General features: G+C 45.1%; 1 protein-coding gene across 6 annotated transcripts in view; it reads left to right on the top strand.

Annotated features, from left to right (window-relative positions):
- The window catches only part of LOC144507345 (nesprin-2-like), a 316785-nt gene that overhangs the window by 27677 nt on the left and 269953 nt on the right, over positions 1-19155 (top strand). For all 6 annotated transcript variants that reach the window (XM_078234517.1, XM_078234521.1, XM_078234520.1 and 3 more), the window contains exons 3-6: positions 10586-10647; positions 15404-15499; positions 18471-18551; positions 18656-18748. In XM_078234517.1, the coding sequence (XP_078090643.1) occupies positions 10586-10647; positions 15404-15499; positions 18471-18551; positions 18656-18748 (332 nt within the window). The remainder of the gene's footprint in view (positions 1-10585; positions 10648-15403; positions 15500-18470; positions 18552-18655; positions 18749-19155) is intronic.

The following is a 19155-nucleotide window of genomic DNA, read 5'->3' as shown; positions in this document are numbered from 1 at the left end:
TTCCAAAACTCACAATTGGTAACAAGGCTCTCAGCATTCACGGGATCTGGGCACCATGGCCAATGCCAGCAATTATTGCCCGACCCTAATTGCCCTTCAGTAGATTGTAGTGAGTTGTCTTTTTAAATGCTGTAGTCCATGTGGTGTAGGTACACACATAGTGCTGTTAGGAAGGGTTTTGACTCAATGACAGTGAAGAAACAGCGATATAGTTTCAAGTCAGGATGGTGTGAGTTTTCGAGGAGAACTTGCAGCTGGTGGTGTTCCCATGTGTCTGCTGCTCTTGTCCTTCTAGGTGGTTGAGGTCATGGGTTTGAAAAGAACCTTGGGGAGTTGCTGCAGTGCATCTTGTAAATGATACACACGGCTGTCACTGTGCGTTGGTGGTGGAGGGAGTGAATGTTAATGGGGGTGGATGGGTGCCAGTCAAGCAGGGGCTGTTTTATCCTGGATGGTACCAAACTTCTTGAAAGTTGTTGGAGCTGCACTCATCCAAACAAGTGGAGAGTATTCCATCACGCTCCTGACTTGTGCCTTGTAGATGGTAGACAGGCTTTAAGGAGTCAGGATATGAATTACTTGCCACAAAGTTCCCAGCCTCTGACTGACTTGCTTTTGTAGCTACAGTATTTATATGACTGGTTCAGTTCAGGTTCTGGTCAATGGTAACCCCCAGGATGTTGATAGTGGCGGATTCAACGATGGTAATGCCCTAGAATGTCAAGGGGAGATGTTTGGATACACACTTGTTGGAGATGGTCATTACCTGGTACTTGTGTGGTGTGAATGTTACATGCAGTGCTAATTCAGAAAATTATCCCAAAAGTACTTGGGAAAACTCTTTCTCTTCCACATACTCACCATGGGCTTACAAGTATAATCGCTGCCTGTGGTGGGAGAGCGGTGGTGAAGAGTTAAAGTTCGGAATGTGTATTGATTCACCTCCAGTGGCTATTGTTTGCTCAGAATAATTGATAAGAAGTTAAATATTTACCAGAGGTACTGAAGTTTAAAATAAATTCTCAGTCCTTTATGTGATTGAAGGTAAAATAACTTGAGTTGGTTGGTTGGAACTATGCTACATTAACAGAACAAGCACCAGCAACACTGATAACTAATTCCAATGGGATATTTTAATTAATCTGTATTCCACTTACTCCCATTTTATGAAATCCTAGTGGATCAAAGCCCTTCCCATTAATACATGTTCACGGCATTCATATTCTCACTTCCTGCTGACTGATTTTTCTGAGGCAAGAGTTATCTCACTGCCAGAGTGTAGCACAGTCACACATTCCAATAGATTGATGGAGCCAGCCTTGCCAGTTGTACTTGTTGATGAATGCCTTGTGGAGGTGAATTACAGACAGATGTGCAGTGGGTAGGAGCAGACCCAGCATCTTTCACTCTCTAATCTCTCCCTGTCCCTACTCCTAAAGATGCTGCCTCCAGTGAGGCTACATTTGTCTCCAGACACAATCCTGTACCTTGATCGAGCAATTTTGGGCAACGAATCAAAAACAGAAAATGCTGCAAAATCTCAGCAGGCCTGACAACATCTGTGGGTGGGTGGCACGGTGGCACATTGGTTTGCAGTGCTGCCTCACAGCGCCAGGGACCCGGGTTCGATTTCTGGCTTGGGTCACCGTGCAGAGTTTGCACGTTGTCCCTTTGTCTGTGTAGGTTTCCTCCAGGTGCTCCGGATTCCTCCCACAGTCCAAAAGATGTGCTGGTTAGGTGCATTGACCATGCTAAATTCTCTGATATCTGCAGTAGTGTTAATGTTTGTGAGAAATTACTACAGTTTGGAGACATTATTTGAAATAATTGTGCAAATCAGTGGCTGGAATTCGGATTTTGTGTAAAAGCTTTTAAGACAAAGGAAACCAGAAGGAAGAGGCGTAAAGTGAAAGTGAAACCTGAATAGAAGCAGTGGAGAGAAAGCATAGTTTAAAAGGAGATTTGAAATTGTGACTTTTAAAAGCAGAATTTGAAGTTGCTTGTGTGGAAGTCGGAGTTCAGACAGACAAGGTGGCTCACAGTATAACAATCATCTGGGGGTTTCTGAGGAGAAATCCACAGACACTAATTTGGGTTCAAAGTGGAGAGTGTATTTGACCACAGCAAGTCTGTATGTTTAAAGGGACTTTGTGTTACTGTGTGTTACTTTGTGTTACGAGGTGGCACAGTGGTTAGCACTGCTGCCTCACAGCGCCAGGGACCTGGGTTTGATTCCCGGCTTGGGTCACTGTCTGTGTGGAGTTTTGCACATTCTCCCCGTGTCTGCGTAGGTTTCCTCCAGGTGCTCCAGTTTCCTCCCACAGCCTGAAAGACGTGCTGGTTAGGTGCAGTGACCCGATCAGGCGTCAGTGTGGCGAGTAGGGGAATTTCACAATAACTTCGTTGCAGTGTTAATGTAAGCCTTACTTGTGACTAATAAATAAACTTTAAAGATCATTGTAGCTAAAGATATACTTTGTAATTTGTGTTAATCTTAGAATCTGTGTGTAAGTGCTAAGATAGGGTGGAGTAGAGAAGTATTGTATCAAAATCGAATTTTTTCATGTTTAATAAATGTTTTTTTCTTGTTAAAACTAATTTGTGGTCCTGCAAGTCCGTTCCTCCACATTTTATTAAAAAGAAAATTATGGTCTTTTGAATCAGGGTTGCATTCTGAGATCTTCCTGTCCTTTTATAAATCCAACTGGGATGTAACAGAATATTATGGAAGTTTTTGACAGAATAAGACATGGGAGCAGAAGTAGACCACATGGCCCATTGAGCCTTCTCCATATTCAATATGATCATGGCTGATTATGAGTTTATTATGAGATTATAATCTGTCTATTCCAGTCTTAAATATATTCAACAATGGAGCACCCAGAACCCTCTGGGATAGAGAATTCCAAAGATTCACAAACCTTGAGTTAAGAAATTTCTCCCCGTCTCAGCCCTAAATAATTGGCCCCTTATCCTGAGACTGTGCGTCCCCTCCATAGACCCAATTTACTCAACCTCTTCTCATTGGACACCACCCCCCCTCATCCCAGGGACCAATCTAGTGAAGCTTTGCTATACTGTCTCCAATTCAAGTACATCCTTTCTTAAATATGGAGACCAAAATTGCACAGTGTTCACATATGGTCTCACCCAAAGACATTAAGAAGGGCAGATCAGATCCAAGGATCCTAAGGGAAATAAGGATGGAAATCTGATCCCCATAACCCCGCTCTTTTAGCATGGCCAATCCTCCTAAATTGCACATCTTTGGACTGTGGGAGGAAACCGGAGCATCCTGAAGAAACCTGCACAGTAACCCAAGGCTGGAATCGAACCCGAGTCCCTGGCGCTGTGAGGCAGCAGTGCTAACCACTGTCCTAAAGACATACGGGATCCTGTTTTATGAATAGGGACATAGGGTGGCATAGTGGTTAGCACTACTGCCTCACAGCACTAGGGACCCAGGTTCGATTCCTGGCTTGGGTCACAGTCTGTGTGGAGTCTGACAGTGACCCAGTGATCATGAGAGGTCTGCACAGACTTGTTAGAGACAAACTGTCCGCATTGGTGGAAGGATCCAGAATCAAAGGGTTCAGATTTAAGGTGATTGGTGACACGAGGACAGACCATTTTGATGTAATAATTGTTCAAATCTGGAACGCACTGAATTGTCCAGCTGCGGAGAAAAAGTGGGGGACTGGGACTCGCTGAATTGCTCTTGCAGAGAACCAGCATGGATACAACAGGCTGAATGGCCTCTCTCTGTAATCGTTCCAAGATTCTAAGATATTTCTACTTGTGGGGAAACCTGAAACCAGAAACAGGCTGATAAAATAAGACTATTAAACCTAATGGGGAATTCAAGAGAAACATAGAACATTACAGCGCAGTACAGGCCCTTTGGCCCTCGATGTTGCGCCGACCAGTGAAACCAATCTAAAGCCCATCGAACCTACACTATTCCAATATCAACCTCTTTACCCAGAGAGTGGTGAGAATGTGGAGCCACACAGGGTGGTTAAGGTGTACAGTATAGATGCATTTAAGAGGAAGCTGGATAAACACGAGGGAAAAAGGAATAGAAGTAACGTTGATAGGGTGAGATGAAAGAGGGTGGGACAGTCGAGTGGATAAACACTGGCATAGACCTTTGGACCGAATGGCCTGTTTCTGTGCTATAAATGAATTAAAAATGAGTGTTCAAAGGAAATGAAAAAGAATATATGTTGATTGCCCCTATGTCCTGTGTCTGGCTTCGCACAGAGCAGGAGATGAATCTTTAATTCCTGGAGACTTCAGGACAACCCAGGAGGATTGGGAACCTGAATGTGTGGCACGGATAACTCTGGGTGTTTGAAGGAAATGAAAGGCCTGTAATCACCCTGTGCAGGCTCACAGGCATAGAGACTAGAGCAAATGGGCAATCCCAGACTTAATGATAAGATTGTTCCAACGTATTCATTATGGTCTTAAACATATTTACAGCGAGACCTGAAGAGTTTGCCAACGGATTGACGTGCTCCAACAAGATCTGACAGGCTGCTTATTTTAACACTGATACAGCCCAGATTGTTAGCAAGAGATCACCATTTCTACTCATGTGCAAGTCCACCCCAGGGATTAATCTGCATTGTGATTGTTGCAGTAAAGTTTCACCATTTGCAGAAGTTACATTCCCACAGGTTCTTGCAAAAAGTGAACATACTTTGTAATGGGAGTGAATTAGATCTGTCCCAGCCACCCCAAAATGTGGCTGTTCATTGGGATTTTTCTCTCTCTACACAAGGTACCAGCTGATCTTTTTGCCGCTACACACAACTCTGTCTGCCATCCACTTCCCTTTTCCTGATCCTCCTTATTTATTTTCTTGTTTGCTTTTTCATGGCAGAACCCTGAAAGCAAAAAGCCCGGAGGCGATTCCTATCGTTTCATTGTTAAAAGCAGAGGGATCAGAAAGTGGGTCTCTCTCCAAGTCCAGTCTGGAGGCAGCTCACCCAGCACCTGTCATCCCAGCACTTAACCCCCTTGCAGGGGCCCCGAACATTCAGCAATCTCTGTAAAGCCTCACTCTCTCTTTAATGAGTGTTGTCTTCTCCACCCCCCCCCCCCACCCCCCCCACCAATCCTGCTCCTCCCCCCTCCGCCCCGCCACCCCCACCCCCAGCTCGCTATTTGTTGTTCTGTTGCTGATTGTTGTTGTGCAAATGACAGTCAAGAGGTTTGAAGAAGAAGTTACTGCTGCTCTGTCCCCTTCTCCCTCTCCTTCACTCCGCTCTCTCTCACTCCCTCAATCCCTCCCTCGCACTTCCTCTCTCTCCACAACAGCAGGGACACTTATTGGTGATTCGAGCAAGAGCTGAGAGCAACCAAGGAGATAGACATGAACAACTGGCAGAAACATGTATTTTCAACGAACCGATTCTCCTTTATAAAAATATCTCTATATACATGTGTACACAGTCACAGCAAGCTACGGCCGGAATTTTACCGGCATGCCTGCCCCAGAATCGGGTGGACGAGGCATGAGCCTTGGGCGGGCGAGGCGGTAAAATTCCGGCATTCATCTTCCTTTACCCCGTGTCAGTGACACACACACACACACACACACACACACACACACACACACACACACACACACACACACACACACACACACACACACATATGGAGAAAGAACTGGCTTGTTAAAACAACTCAGTGTTTGCTGAAATTGTGTATAGGTGAAGATTTGGGGCCACAATGGGTGACCGTGTGTACAAGGACTTAACTAAGGAAGAAGAAGTTGCAAAAGATGGGACTTTACTGTAATTACTGCTGTTAACGCTGCGGTTCATTAATTTAAAAGTACTCACGGGAACATTTAGATTTTCCGTCCACTAATTCTAGCAGTAACTCCCAGCCAATCACTTAGATTAATGAGCATCAGGAAATGGTCATATTATCTTGGACTGTGTGCTTTATTCCGAGCAATATATAACTGCACTGAAGCACTGCAGACTGCAACATGACTCACATATATCATCTGAAAAGAATTGTACTCTAATAGAAATATTGAAATGTTTGTAATGTTCCCATTATTGAACTGAAGCATCTGAAAGCACATCTGGATCTCTGGAGAAAATGTGACCATCATTGCACTTTACTGTTAAACAATTTGAAATGTTTTGTAAAGTGTCCTTCAGATTTTATATGAATAAAGTATATTTTTGCAAAAAAAAGGTCATATTATTACTCCAGAGCAATCCAACTTTTCAACCCATAGAGAAACAAAGATGTTATTTCAGAAACCAAGGCTAGTGCACAAGATTCACGAAAAGAGGCGAGTTATAACTCTGTCAGAAAACAAAACTTTCACTGCGTCTGCCACCTGAATGATAAAAATAACCACCACAAAGTCACCACATTCCCCTGCTTTGTCCTGTGACATTAAGAGAAGAATGTGTATTGATTGACCTACATTGGAAATGTGGATGAAATACCAATGAAATTCAACATGTCAGCAAACAAGACTGATACCAAGCTTGGTGAGAAAACGGTAACAAGGTAATGGGGTTCACAGTGGCTGGAGAATGGCAGAAGATTCACACTGATGCTGATATTCAAATGCAAAACTCTTCCCAAAGGAGAAATTTCAACAAGGCATTGTCGTCCAAGTTCACCAGAAAGGCTGGATGGATGAAGGTGCAAGAATTGGATCAAACAAGTGTGGGATTTGAGACCTGGAGGACTGGGCAAACAAAAATGCCTGGGGTAGGTTCAAATCTCAGCATGTTGACAATGTAGTGTTGATATGAGATCAATCAACACCAATATAGCAGTTACTCCCAGTGAATTTACGAGTGTTGACGTGTGTGTAAACAAACCTGTCAAAGACAGTGTCCAAAGATTGAACAATTGAATGTTGGAAGGTGAGAAAGCGTTCACAGAAAGCGGAAATAATGCAATTGGCCTCATAAACAACATTGTCCCAATGGGTCACAGACACATGAAATTAGCTTGATCCAATATTGGCACAAAATCATTCCCAAATTGTGGAACATTGAATATACTTGACAGTACCAAGCACAGTTACCTGTGGAAATTATGACAAAGTTACCGGTATTACTGATGATGATGATAAGAAAGATCCATATGCTGTTATACAACCAGGGAGATAAACTGACTGAGTGGTTTTGAAGGATTTCAATGTGAAGTGTTGTTGTTATGGTATATATTTTTATAATGTTGGATGAAATCCATATGGTTTGTAATGTTATAAAATAAATAAATGCTAAACAATTAATGCAAATTCTTTTAGTATTGCTGGTTTTATTTTATTCCATTGCGACAGTCAAGGACACATGCCAACCCCTAAAAAATATTACCTGTGTTAAAGTTAACCTCATTACCTTTAGCCTAAAAAATTGGTCTCAAAAAGTACTTGCAGTCCGTCCAAACTCTTATTCTGTTGTGGTGTTAACACTGGGTGTTCTTAACCAGGGGACATCATCTTAAATAGACAGGCCAATCAGGAATTAAATCAGGGTTCGATTTTCCTCACAATGGAAATGTGGAACTCTGTCTGCCAAAAGACTGTTGAGACTGAGAGTCAACACAATGATTTCTATTTTTGTTGAGTAAAGATATCAATAGCAATGGAGCTAAGGTGGATAAATGGAGATGAAGTATAGATCAGCCATGACCTCATTGAATGGCAGAGCAGGTTTGAGGGGCCAAATGGCCTCCTCCTGTGCCTAATGTTGCTGCTAAGAAGGTTACCTGCAGATATTCGCTCACTTGTTTTGGAAACCAGCCTAAAACTGGGCCGAGAATGGTATCCATGAGTGGCTTTAACTGCTTACCTGCTCTGATTGTACCCCTGAATGTCAGAAGGGAAATATTGCTGTGAGTTTCAGAGTTGAGTTGTTATCTTGTACAATTTCCAGCACAGTGGCAGGCCCCCATGGCCTGGGGGCCACATGTGGCCCACCTGGGTTCTGGGTGGAGCCCATGAGACTTCTTGTTGACCATTCTCCATGCACAGAGTTGCTACATTCCACAGATTTCCAACCGCATAGCGTTTTCCTACCAGTATGATTGAAATGATACACATAAGACAAAGGCAAGTGAAGTGAGGTGCATGCTGATTTCACAACATTGTACAAAATATAAATTTTTTTTGGTTTCATTATTTGAAATTGATGATAGTTCTATTAATCTATAAATGATCACTCGCTTGATGAAGGAGCAATGCTCTGGAAGCTCGTGCTACCAAATAAACCTGTCGGACTTTAACCTGGTGTTGTGAGACTTCTTACTATAAATAATTAAGTTTTTTCTTTAATTATTCAGTGTATTAAATGTGTTTAATCTTATTCAGAGTGTCACGGTTGGTGAACAAGCCCGATTTCAATCTTGCGGCCCACTGGGATGCAGCCACTCACTAGGCTAGGTTGCCCATCACTGGCCCAGCACGAATGGTTGAATATCCCAAGCAGCAGGAGCCTTGGCTGATCTCCCTTCCACCAACCCAGTGGTCCCGAGGTTAACTGTGACATTTAACTGCTGCTCTTGCTGCCACTTGTCTGCTGGCAAACAACACAAACATGGAACCGGACCTGTATAAGGAAATTGACACAGAATCATACAGCAGAGAAGTAAACCCCTCTGCCCATCATGCCTGTGCTGGCTCTTTGAAAGAACTATTGACACTCATGATGGACGTGAGAGACACAGGAGGAACAAGTAACTTTGAAGCTCTCCAACTCTGAGAGTCTTCCTCACAAAATCCATTCGGCCCATCAAGCCGGCACTGACTCTCTGATAGAGTATTTTACCCAAGCCCTCTCCCTGCCCTATCCCCATAATCCCACACATTTACCTATGGCTAATCAATCTAATCTACACATCTTTGGACACTAAGGGGCAATTTTTACCATGCCCAATCCACCTAACCTGCACATCTTTGGAGTGTGGGAGGAAACTGGAGCATTCGGACATGGGGAGAATGTGCAAACTCCATACAGACAGTGACCCAAGGCCGGAATTGAACCGGGGTCCCTGGCGCTGTGAAGCAGCAGTTCTAACCGCTGGGCCTGAGTCTGCATTACACTCACTGATAGCGATTGATCATTGTGATTAGTCAATAACTCAGTTATTGATGAATTGTGGGATTATCAGGATGGTAGAAGGTGAATTGGATGGACCTTGGTCTTTCGTTGCTTAACAATTCCTTTGTTCCCCATGGATTTAAAAAATAGCAGCAGGCCAACTTATACAGAAAAACTAAAGAATAATTGTGGTTTGGTGTGATCTGTGGCTTTGTATTATTGTGTAGAAAAGAAACATCACTTCCTGCCTGAAGTGCCATCTCTCACGCTGGTAATCACACTTTATGTACTATTTCTGGTCTGTGTGGTCACTGGCTGTTGCAGACAATACTGGGCAGACCTAGCCCCACAAGTCACAGTCGTTTGGCAGAGGCTGACTGTGCTCTGAGAATGAGGACTGGAATATGGGAATCTGTATTTCCAGGCTTTATGTTGGAATTTATTTTTTGAGGAGGTACTGTTGGACATTTAGCGAATGACATCACTTGAGCACCAGTAATTATTTCTAAGCATCTTGAGTGAAGTGTTGAATGGAATGGCTGATGCGGATAAGTCTGCGAGTGATAAATATGTGAATCTGGTGACTAACTTCTTCCAGTATCACCAGGGTAAGTCTGTCTCTGTCTCACCATAACCATGATGTGGAGATGCCGGCGTTGGACTGGGGTAAACACAGTAAGAAGTTTAACAACACCAGGTTAAAGTCCAACAGGTTTATTTGGTAGCAAAAGCCACACAAGCTTTCGAGGCTCTGAGCCCCTTCTTCAGGTGAGTGGGAATTCTGTTCACAAACAGCTGTTTGTGAACAGAATTCCCACTCACCTGAAGAAGGGGCTCAGAGCCTCGAAAGCTTGTGTGGCTTTTGCTACCAAATAAACCTGTTGGACTTTAACCTGGTGTTGTTAAACTTCTCACCATAACCTTACAGTGAGGAGATCCTGTTTGTGTCTGAATGTGTGTGTGTGTGTGCTCATGGGTGTTCCTGTAGGGCAGTTAGGAGAAACCTGACAAATTTGTAAGTACAATACTGAATTGTAGCAATTCAGATCCCTCATTGAACTCGCTGAATCATAACTTTCACCCCTCTGTGGACTGGCGGCAATGCTGCACTGAGGTTGGATCATTTGTAATGAGGCTTTGTGCACCTTTTGACATAATCATCGAGGCTGAATTCCGTTAAAGAATCAGGTCAGAAAAGAGATTAAAATGTCAATCTCTATAAATAATCTACAATTATCACCTTGAGAACACCATTGGTGGGTTGCATGTGAGTGCAGGTGTGTTGAGTGAGTGAGTGTGTGAATGAATGTGCGTGTGAAAGTGCGTGTGTGTAGAAGTGTGTGTGTATGTATGTCAGAGAGTGTGTGTGTGTGTGTGCATATATGCGTATGTGTGTCTCCAAACTCAGACAGGGTCAGTAAGTTGTTCTTGCAAAGAGCTCATTGTGGTGTAAGAATCAATTTTGTTTTCATAACTCTGCATGTTTTACATTACAGCTGAACATGAACAAGTTCAGAATCGGACTTTCACAAACTGGGTTAATGCACAGCTGGCAAAGGTAAGAAAGAAAGGATTGCAGTCTGTGCTTGGCACATATCTGTAGCACCTTTCACAACCTCAGGACATTCCAAAGCAATTTATAGCCAATGTGTAATCTCCATTGTAATACAGGAAACATGGCAGCAGGTTTGTAAACAGCAAGATCTAGTGCAGAAGCAGAGGGACTTAGGTGGCCTCTTTTAAGGTGGAATATACATCAATCATTGAAGATGGCAGGACAGTTTGAGAGAGTAGTTAATAAAGCATACAGTATCCTGGATTTTATTAATAGGGGTCTACAGTACAAGATAAGGAGGTTATGTTGAACTTGTATAAGATACAATTCAGTCTCAGCTAGAGAATTGCATACAGTTCTGGGTGAACAGGAGAAACTGTTCCCACTCATTAAAGGATCGAGAGCAAGAGGCACAGATTTAAAGTAATTAGTTAAAGTAAAAGTGATTGAGGAAAACTTTTTCACACAGCGAGTGGTTAGGGTTTGGAATGCACTTCCTGAGTGTGGTGGAAGCAGGTTCCATTGAAGCATTCAACAAGGAATGAGACTGTTATCTAAAAAGGAAGAATGTGGAGGGTTACAGGGAGATGCCGGAGGAATGGCATTGGGTGAATTGCTCATTCGGAGAGCTGATGCAAACACAATGGGCCAAATGGCCCTCTTTTGCATTGTAACAATTCTGTGATTCTGTGATCTCACAAACAGTAATGTAACAACGACCAAGTCATTCACCTCAGTGCCATTGGTTGACTAATTAATATTGGCCTCAGATGCCATGGAGAACTGGATAAAAGCAAATTACTGCGGATGCTGGATCCTGAAACCAAAAGAGAAAATACTGGAAAATACTGGAAAAGCTTTGTCAAAGCCTTGACAAAGGATCATCTGGACTCGAAACGTCAGCTCTTTTCTTTCTTTACAGATGCTGCCAGATCTGCTGAGATTTTCCAGCATTCTCTCTTTTGATGCCAGGGAGAACTGCTCTGCTCTTCTTCCAAATAGTGCAACCTTTTACGTTCACCAGAACAGTTTAATATCTCACCTGAATGATATAGAATATGAATGGTATAGAATTGCAGGCATGATGGGGAGGGATGCAAGAGAGGAGGGGGCATTGCATTATTGCCAAAAGGGACTATCACTGCAGTAATGAGGGGGGATGTCTTGGAAGGCTCTTCAAATGAGACCATATGGGTGGAGCTTAGAAATCAAAAAGGGGCGATCACTTTGCTGGGATTATACAGTCCTCCCAACAGTCAGAGAGAGACAGAGAAGCAGATATGTAGGCAAATCACAGAGAGGTGTGAGAGGAAAAGGGTTATAGTAGTAAGAGATTTCAACTTCGCCAATATTAACTGGAAAGGATTAGACGGGGTGGAATTTTAAAAGTGTATCCAGGAGAGCTTTTTGTGCCAGTACGTAGGTAGTTCTACCAGGGATGGGCAGTGCTAGACCTAATCCCAGGGGATGAAGCTGGGCAAGTGGTCAAAGTGTCAGTGGGCGAACATAGAACATAGAAAAAATACAGCACAAACAGGCCCTTCGGCCCACAAGTTGCACCGGTCATGTCCCTACCTACCTAGGCTATATGTAGGCTTACCTATAACCCTCAATCCTATTAAGTTCCATGTACTCATCCAGAAGTCTCTTAAAAGAGTTTGCCTCCACCACTACTGGCGGCAGCCGATTCCACTCACCCACCACCCTCTGAGTGAAAAACTTACCCCTGACATCTCCTCTGTACCTACTCCCCGGCACCTTAAACCTGTGTCCTCTCGTTAGCAGCCATTTCAGCCCTGGGAAAAAGCTTCCAAGAATCCACCCGATCTATACCTCTCAGCATCTTGTACACCTCTATCAGGTCACCTCTCATCCTTCGTCTCTCCAAGAAGAAAAGACCGAGCTCCCTCAACCTATCCACATAAGGCATGCCAACCAATCCAGGCAACATCCTTGTAAATCTTCTCTGCACCTTTTCAATAATTTCCACATCCCTCCTGTAATAAGGCGACCAGAACTGAGCACAGTACTCCAAGTGGGGTCTGACGAGCGTCTTATAAAGCTGCATCATTATCTCCCGACTCCTAAACTCAATCCCTCGATTGATGAAGGCCAGCACACCATACGCCTTCTTAACCACCTCCTCTACCTGCGAGGCCGATTTAAGAGTCCTATGGACCCAGATCCCAAGGTCCTTCTGATCCTCTACACTGCTAAGAGTCTTACCCTTGATATTATACCCCTTCATCCCATTTGGCCTGCCAAAATGGACCACTACACATTTATCCGGGTTGAAGTCCATCTGCCACTTCTCCGCCCAGTCTTGCATCCTATCTATGCCTCGCTGCAGCTTCTGACATCCCTCCAAACGATCCACAACACCACCAACCTTCGTGTCATCGGCAAACTTACCAACCCATCCCTCCACTTCCTCATCCAGGTCATTTATGAAAATGACAAACATCAAGGGTCCGAGAACAGATCCCTGGGGCACTCCACTGGTGACTGACCTCCATTTAGAAAAAGACCTATCTACAACCACTCTCTGTCTTCTGCAGACAAGCCAGTTCTGGATCCACAAGGCAACAGCCCCTTGGATCCCATGCCCTCTCACTTTCTCGAGAAGTCTTGCATGGGGGACCTTATCGAACGCCTTGCTGAAGTCCATGTAAACTACATCTACCGCTTTTCCTTCGTCAATGTGTTTAGTCACATTTTCAAAGAACTCCACCAGGCTCATAAGGCACGATTTGCCTTTGACAAAGCCATGCTGGTTACTTTTGAGCATACTAAACTTCTCTAAATGTTCATAAATCCTGTCCCTCAGGATCTTCTCCATCAACTTACCAACCACTGAGGCTAGACTCACCGGTCGGTAATTTCCGGGGCTATCCCTATTCCCTTTCTTGAATAAAGGAACCACATCCGCAATCCTCCAATCCTCTGGATTGTTAGCAACATGTTGGGGATAGTGACCATGACTTTGTTTCAAAGTCATTATGGAAAAGGAGGAGATATTAAATGTTTTAGCGGGCATAAAGGTGTACAAATCCCCAGGGCCTGAATGAGATGTATCCCAGGCTGCTTTGGAAGGCAAGGGAGGAGATTGCATGAGCCCTGATGGAGATATTTAAATCTTCACTGGCCACAGGTGGTGCCGGATGACTGGAGGATAGCGAACGCGGTAGCTTTTTTCAAGAAGGGCAGCAGGGATAAGCTAGGAATTATAGGCCAGTTAGTCTAATGACAGTGGTAGGGAAATTATTGGAAAACATTCTGAGGGACAGGATTAGTCAACACTTGGAAAGGCTGGGATTGATCAGGATAGTCAGCACGGATTTGTTGGTGGGAGATGCTGTCTAACTGATTTAATTGAGTTTTTTGAAAAGGTAACTGGATATATTGATGAGGGTAGTGCCATTGATGTGGTTTGCATGGATTCAGTAAGGTCTTTGACAAGGTCCCACATGGAAAGCTGGTCCAAAAGGCTACAGCCCATAGAATCCAAGGCAAGTTAGCAAATTGGCTTGTTAATAGGAGGCAAAGGGTGATGGTGGAGGGTTGCTTTTGTGATTGGAAGTCTGTGACCAGTGGTGTATCACAGGGATCGCTGCTAGGAGCCTTGCTGTTTGTTACATACATTAACGATTTGGATGTGAATGTGGAAGGCATAATTATTAAGTTTGCAGATGCCACGAGAATTGGTGTTGTTGATAATGAGGAGGATAGTCTGAGGCTACAGAATGATAATGATCAGCTGGTGAATTGGACAGTGCAATGGCAGATGGAATTAATCCCGGTAAGTGTGAGGTGATGCAAATTGGGAGGTCTCATAAGGGTAGCATATACATAGTGAACAGTGAGTCCCCAGGGAGTATTGAGGAACAAAGAGATCTTGGTGTACAAGTCCATAGAACCCAGAAGGTGGCAGCACAGGTAGATAGGGTGAAAAAGACAGACGGAATGCTTGCCTTCATTAGCCGGGGTATAGAATATAGGAGCAGGGAGATCTTGCTATAACTTTATAAAACATTGGTTAGGCCACAGATAGAATATTGTGTGCAGTTCTGGTCGCCACACTATCGGAAGGACGTGATTGCACTGGAGACGGTGCAGAGGAGATTCACCAGGATGTTGCCTGGGATGGAAAGTTTCAACTATGAGGAGAGACTGGATAGGCTGGGTTTGTTTTCCCTGGAGCATAGGAGGCTGAGGGGGGATCTGATAGAGGTGGACAAAATTATGAGAGGCATAGACAGGGTAGATTGTAAGAATCTTTTCCCCATGGCAGAGATGTCTAAGACCAGAGGGCATAGGTTCAAGGTGAGGAGTAAGTGGTTTAAAGGGGATCTGAGGAAAAATGTTTTCACCCAGAGGGTGGTGGGAATGTGGAACTCGCTGCCTGAGAAGGTGGTGGAGGCAGCTACTCTCGCAACATTTAAGAAGCATCTGGACGAGTAATTAAATTGCCAAGCCATAGTAGACAAAGGAGGAAATGTTGGTAAATGGATTAGTATAGATTGATATTTGGTGGTCAGCTTAGACATAGTGGGCCGAAGGGCCTGTTTCTCTGCTGTATGACTCTGTGACTCTAAAAATATCAGATTAGATTACATGCTTAAGAATGGTCTTTAATCCCACAACCATCTGACTCAGAGACAAGAGATCTACACATTGAACCACAAGTGACATGTAGAAGGGAACAGGTTAACCTCAGTTCGTGAATCAGAGTAACATTCCTGCTTTTGTATCCTGATAGCACAAGACTCCGTCTGTTGTCCAAGACTTGTTCCAGGATCTTCGGGATGGACATAGGATCTTGGATTTACTGGAGGTTCTCTCAGGACAGCGGATGGTGAGAAAGAAACTGAGTGAGACTCTCACCGTGGGTTTAATCATCCCACAGTCCCAGTGTGATCAGCAAGGTCGCAACACTGACTTTGAGAAAAGGCTGTTCAGCCCTTCAGCCTTGCTCCCTTCTCCCTCTTCATAACTGGTTCTAGTCAGTGGTCACATGTATAGTTATAACTGGACAAAAAGACTGCACAGGCTGGGGCTCTTTTCTCTAGAAAAGAGAAACTCGAAGGATGCCGTGATAAAGGTCTTTACAATTATGAAAAGGTTTGATATTTGTAGGGGTGACCAGAACAGGAGACCACCAATATAAGATAGTCATGAATAAATCCAAGAGTGAACTTGGGGAAACTCTTTACCCAGAAAGGGTGGCACAATAGCACAGTGGTTAACGCTGCTGCTTCACAGCGCCAGGGACCTGGGTTCAATTCCAGCCTCGGTCACTGTCTGTGTGGAGTTTGCACGTTCTGCACGGGTTTCCTCCGGCAGTCCAAAGATGTGCGGGTTATGTGAATTGGCTGAGCTAAATTGTCCCTTAGTGTCCAAAGATGTGCAGGTTAAGTGGATTGGCCATGCTAAAATGCCCCTTAGTGTCAGTGGGATTAGCAGGTAAATACGGGGGGTTACGGGGATAGGGCCTGGGTGGAATTGTGGTTGGTGCAGACTGTACTGCACTGTAGGGATTCTATGATTCTATGAGTGTAAGAATGTGGAACTCACTATTAAAGGAAGGAGGAAGTTTATGTGGAACTTAAACATCAGTGTAGAATCATTGGGCCTGAGTTCGTGTTGTAAGCTCTATATAACTAAAAATGTGTCCAAGGAAAGGGAGAAACACAACAACAATTTATATTTATCTATCGCCTTTACTTTAATAAAACAACCCCAAGGTGCTTTACAGGAATGTTATAACACAAAGTATGACAAAAATCCATGGCTATTAGGTCAGGTGAACAAAAGACTGGGCGGCATGGTGGTTAGCACTGCTGCTTCACAGCTCCAGGATCCCCGGTTCAATTCCCGGCTCGGGTCACTGTCTGTGTGGAGTTTGCACATTCTCCTCATGTCTGCGTGGGTTTCCTCCGGGTGCTCTGGTTTCCTCCCACAGTCCAAAGGTGTGCGGGTTAGGTTGATTGGCCAGGTTAAAAATTGCCCCTTAGAGACCTAAGATGCGTAGGTTAGAGGGATTAGCGGGTAAATATGTGGGGGTAGGGCCTGGGTGGGATTGTGGTCGGTGCAGACTCGATGGGCCGAATGGCCTCCTTCTGCATTGTAGGGTTTCTATGATTTCTATGAAAAAGGTAGCTCTCAGGAGTGTCTTAAAGGTGGAGAGCGAGGCAGTGAGACAGAGAGGTTTAGAGAAGGAATTACAGAGCTGGGTCCCAGGCAGCTGAAGGCACAGGTGCCAATAGTGGAGTGATTAACATCAGGGATGGTCAGAAACTCAGAGTGTGCCGAGATCTTGGAGGGTTGTGAGGCTGGGGGAGATTATACAGGGAGGGAGGGTTGTGAGGCTGGGGGAGATTATACAGGGAGGGAGGGAGGGTTGTGAGGCTGGAGGATATTACAGAGGGAAGGAGGGTTGTGAGGCTGGGGGAGATTACAGAGGGAGGGAGGGTTGTGAGGCTGGGGGAGATTACAGAGGGAGGGAGGGTTGTGAGGCTGGGGGAGATTACAGAGGGAGGGAGGGTTGTGAGGCTGTGGGAGATTATACAGGGAGGGAGGGTTGTGAGGCTGGGGGAGATTATACAGGGAGGGAGGGTTGTGAGGCTGGGGGAGATTATACAGGGAGGGAGGGTTGTGAGGCTGGGGGAGATTATACAGGGAGGGAGGGTTGTGAGGCTGGGGGAGATTATACAGGGAGGGAGGGTTGTGAGGCTGGGGGAGATTATACAGGGAGGGAGGGTTGTGAGGCTGGGGGAGATTATACAGGGAGGGAGGGTTGTGAGGCTGGGGGAGATTATACAGGGAGGGAGGGAGGGTTGTGAGGCTGTGGGAGATTACAGAGGGAGGGAGGGAGTAAGGCTGGGGGAGATTACAGAGGGAGGGAGGGTTGTGAGGCTGGGGGAGATTACAGAGGGAGGGAGGGTTGTGAGGCTGGGGGAGATTACAGAGGGAGGGAGGGTTGTGAGGCTGGGGGAGATTACAGAGGGAGGGAGGGTTGTGAGGCTGGGGGAGATTACAGAGGGAGGGAGGGTTGTGAGGCTGTGGGAGATTACAGAGGGAGGGAGGGAGTAAGGCTGGGGGAGATTACAGAGGGAGGGAGGGTTGTGAGGCTGGGGAGATTATACAGGGAGGGAGGGTTGTGAGGCTGGTGGAGATTACAGAGGGAGGGAGGGAATGAGGCTGGTGGAACTTCCAGGGAACTGGAATTCGTCAGTAGGCTTGGAAAACTAACACTGTGCTTTGGGATGATGTCACCCGAGGGTAGATGGAAAGTAGGAGGGATCAAGGATAGATCCTTGGGGAACAGAGATCACGGTGCTGGAGTGGGAAGAGAATCCTTGAAAGTGATACGTTGGTTAGGATGAGGTTGGTAAGAATGATCCAGTTGAGAGCAGCTCCCTGCACATACCACCCCCCCCACCCCCCCGCCGCCCCGCCCCCCGCCCACCACACCGAGCCAGATGCCAGCGGTGAAGAGCTGGGGGCAGCTGTGGGGGACGGTGAGGTCAGCCTTGTCAAACCGTGCAGACCGTGAGGAGGGTAAGGGGGAGAGCTTGCCTTTGTCAGAGAGCCACAGGATGGAATTAGTGAATTTGATGAGCGTCAAGTGGCAGGGGCAGAACTCGATTGAAGGGATGGTGAGGTGGGGTATTGGAGAAGGCGGGAATGGATTTGGGATGCACTGTGAAAGTGGAAAATCTGATGTGAAAGCTGGGATTGTTCAGGTCAGTGAGTGAGCAAGTGATGGAGGTGCTGTGAGCTGTGAGGCGAGAGAGGTAACGTGACTTTGATTTGTGTCTGTTTAGGAGCGTGAGAGAGGACATTCTGATCCTGCTCACTGCAGGTGCAACATCGAAACCGCCCTGAAGTTTTTAAGGAAGAATTCGGTCAGTTATTTCATTTTCTTTTTGTGTGACACACTAGGATGTCTGCTTCTTGCTGGAACTACAATAGAGTTAATCAGTAACCATCACTCGCTTTGATATTTCAGATAAAGTTGGTGAATGTTAATGTCCCGGACATTGTGGAGGGGAAGCCCAGCATCATCCTGAGTTTGATCTGGTCCATTATATTGCATTTCCACGTAGGTATTTTACTTGACCCTTGTGGGCTAAGGATGTTGGCACCATCTGTAAATAGACTACCCACTGTAGCTGGCTTGGGTTTCTAATTCTGTCTGACATATTCCTGAACCATTCACCATGTGACTAGGATTACCAGTTCTGCCTGGACATTTTCCTCGATTTAATCACATGGCATTCCATCTCCAGCAGCATCACACCCACGCTGCCTTCCAATGGGAATGATGCGTTCGGAATGATCCATGTCTCAGTGCCAGCTCCTGTCCATGTACAGGACACACTATTATGGGTAAAGGTGTGTGCGTACCCGGGTGACTGTTTTCGGGAGTCTGTGTATTTACTAGTGGAGATTGAACATTATATTCTGGGATTAGCTAAATTTGATGGAATCAAAGAATGGTTACAGGGC

The sequence above is a fragment of the Mustelus asterias genome, chromosome 18 (assembly GCF_964213995.1).
Source record: "Mustelus asterias chromosome 18, sMusAst1.hap1.1, whole genome shotgun sequence".
Classification (NCBI taxonomy): Eukaryota; Metazoa; Chordata; class Chondrichthyes; order Carcharhiniformes; family Triakidae; genus Mustelus; species Mustelus asterias.
Note: the sequence above shows the minus strand (reverse complement) of the source record. Positions and strands in the feature narration are given on the sequence as shown.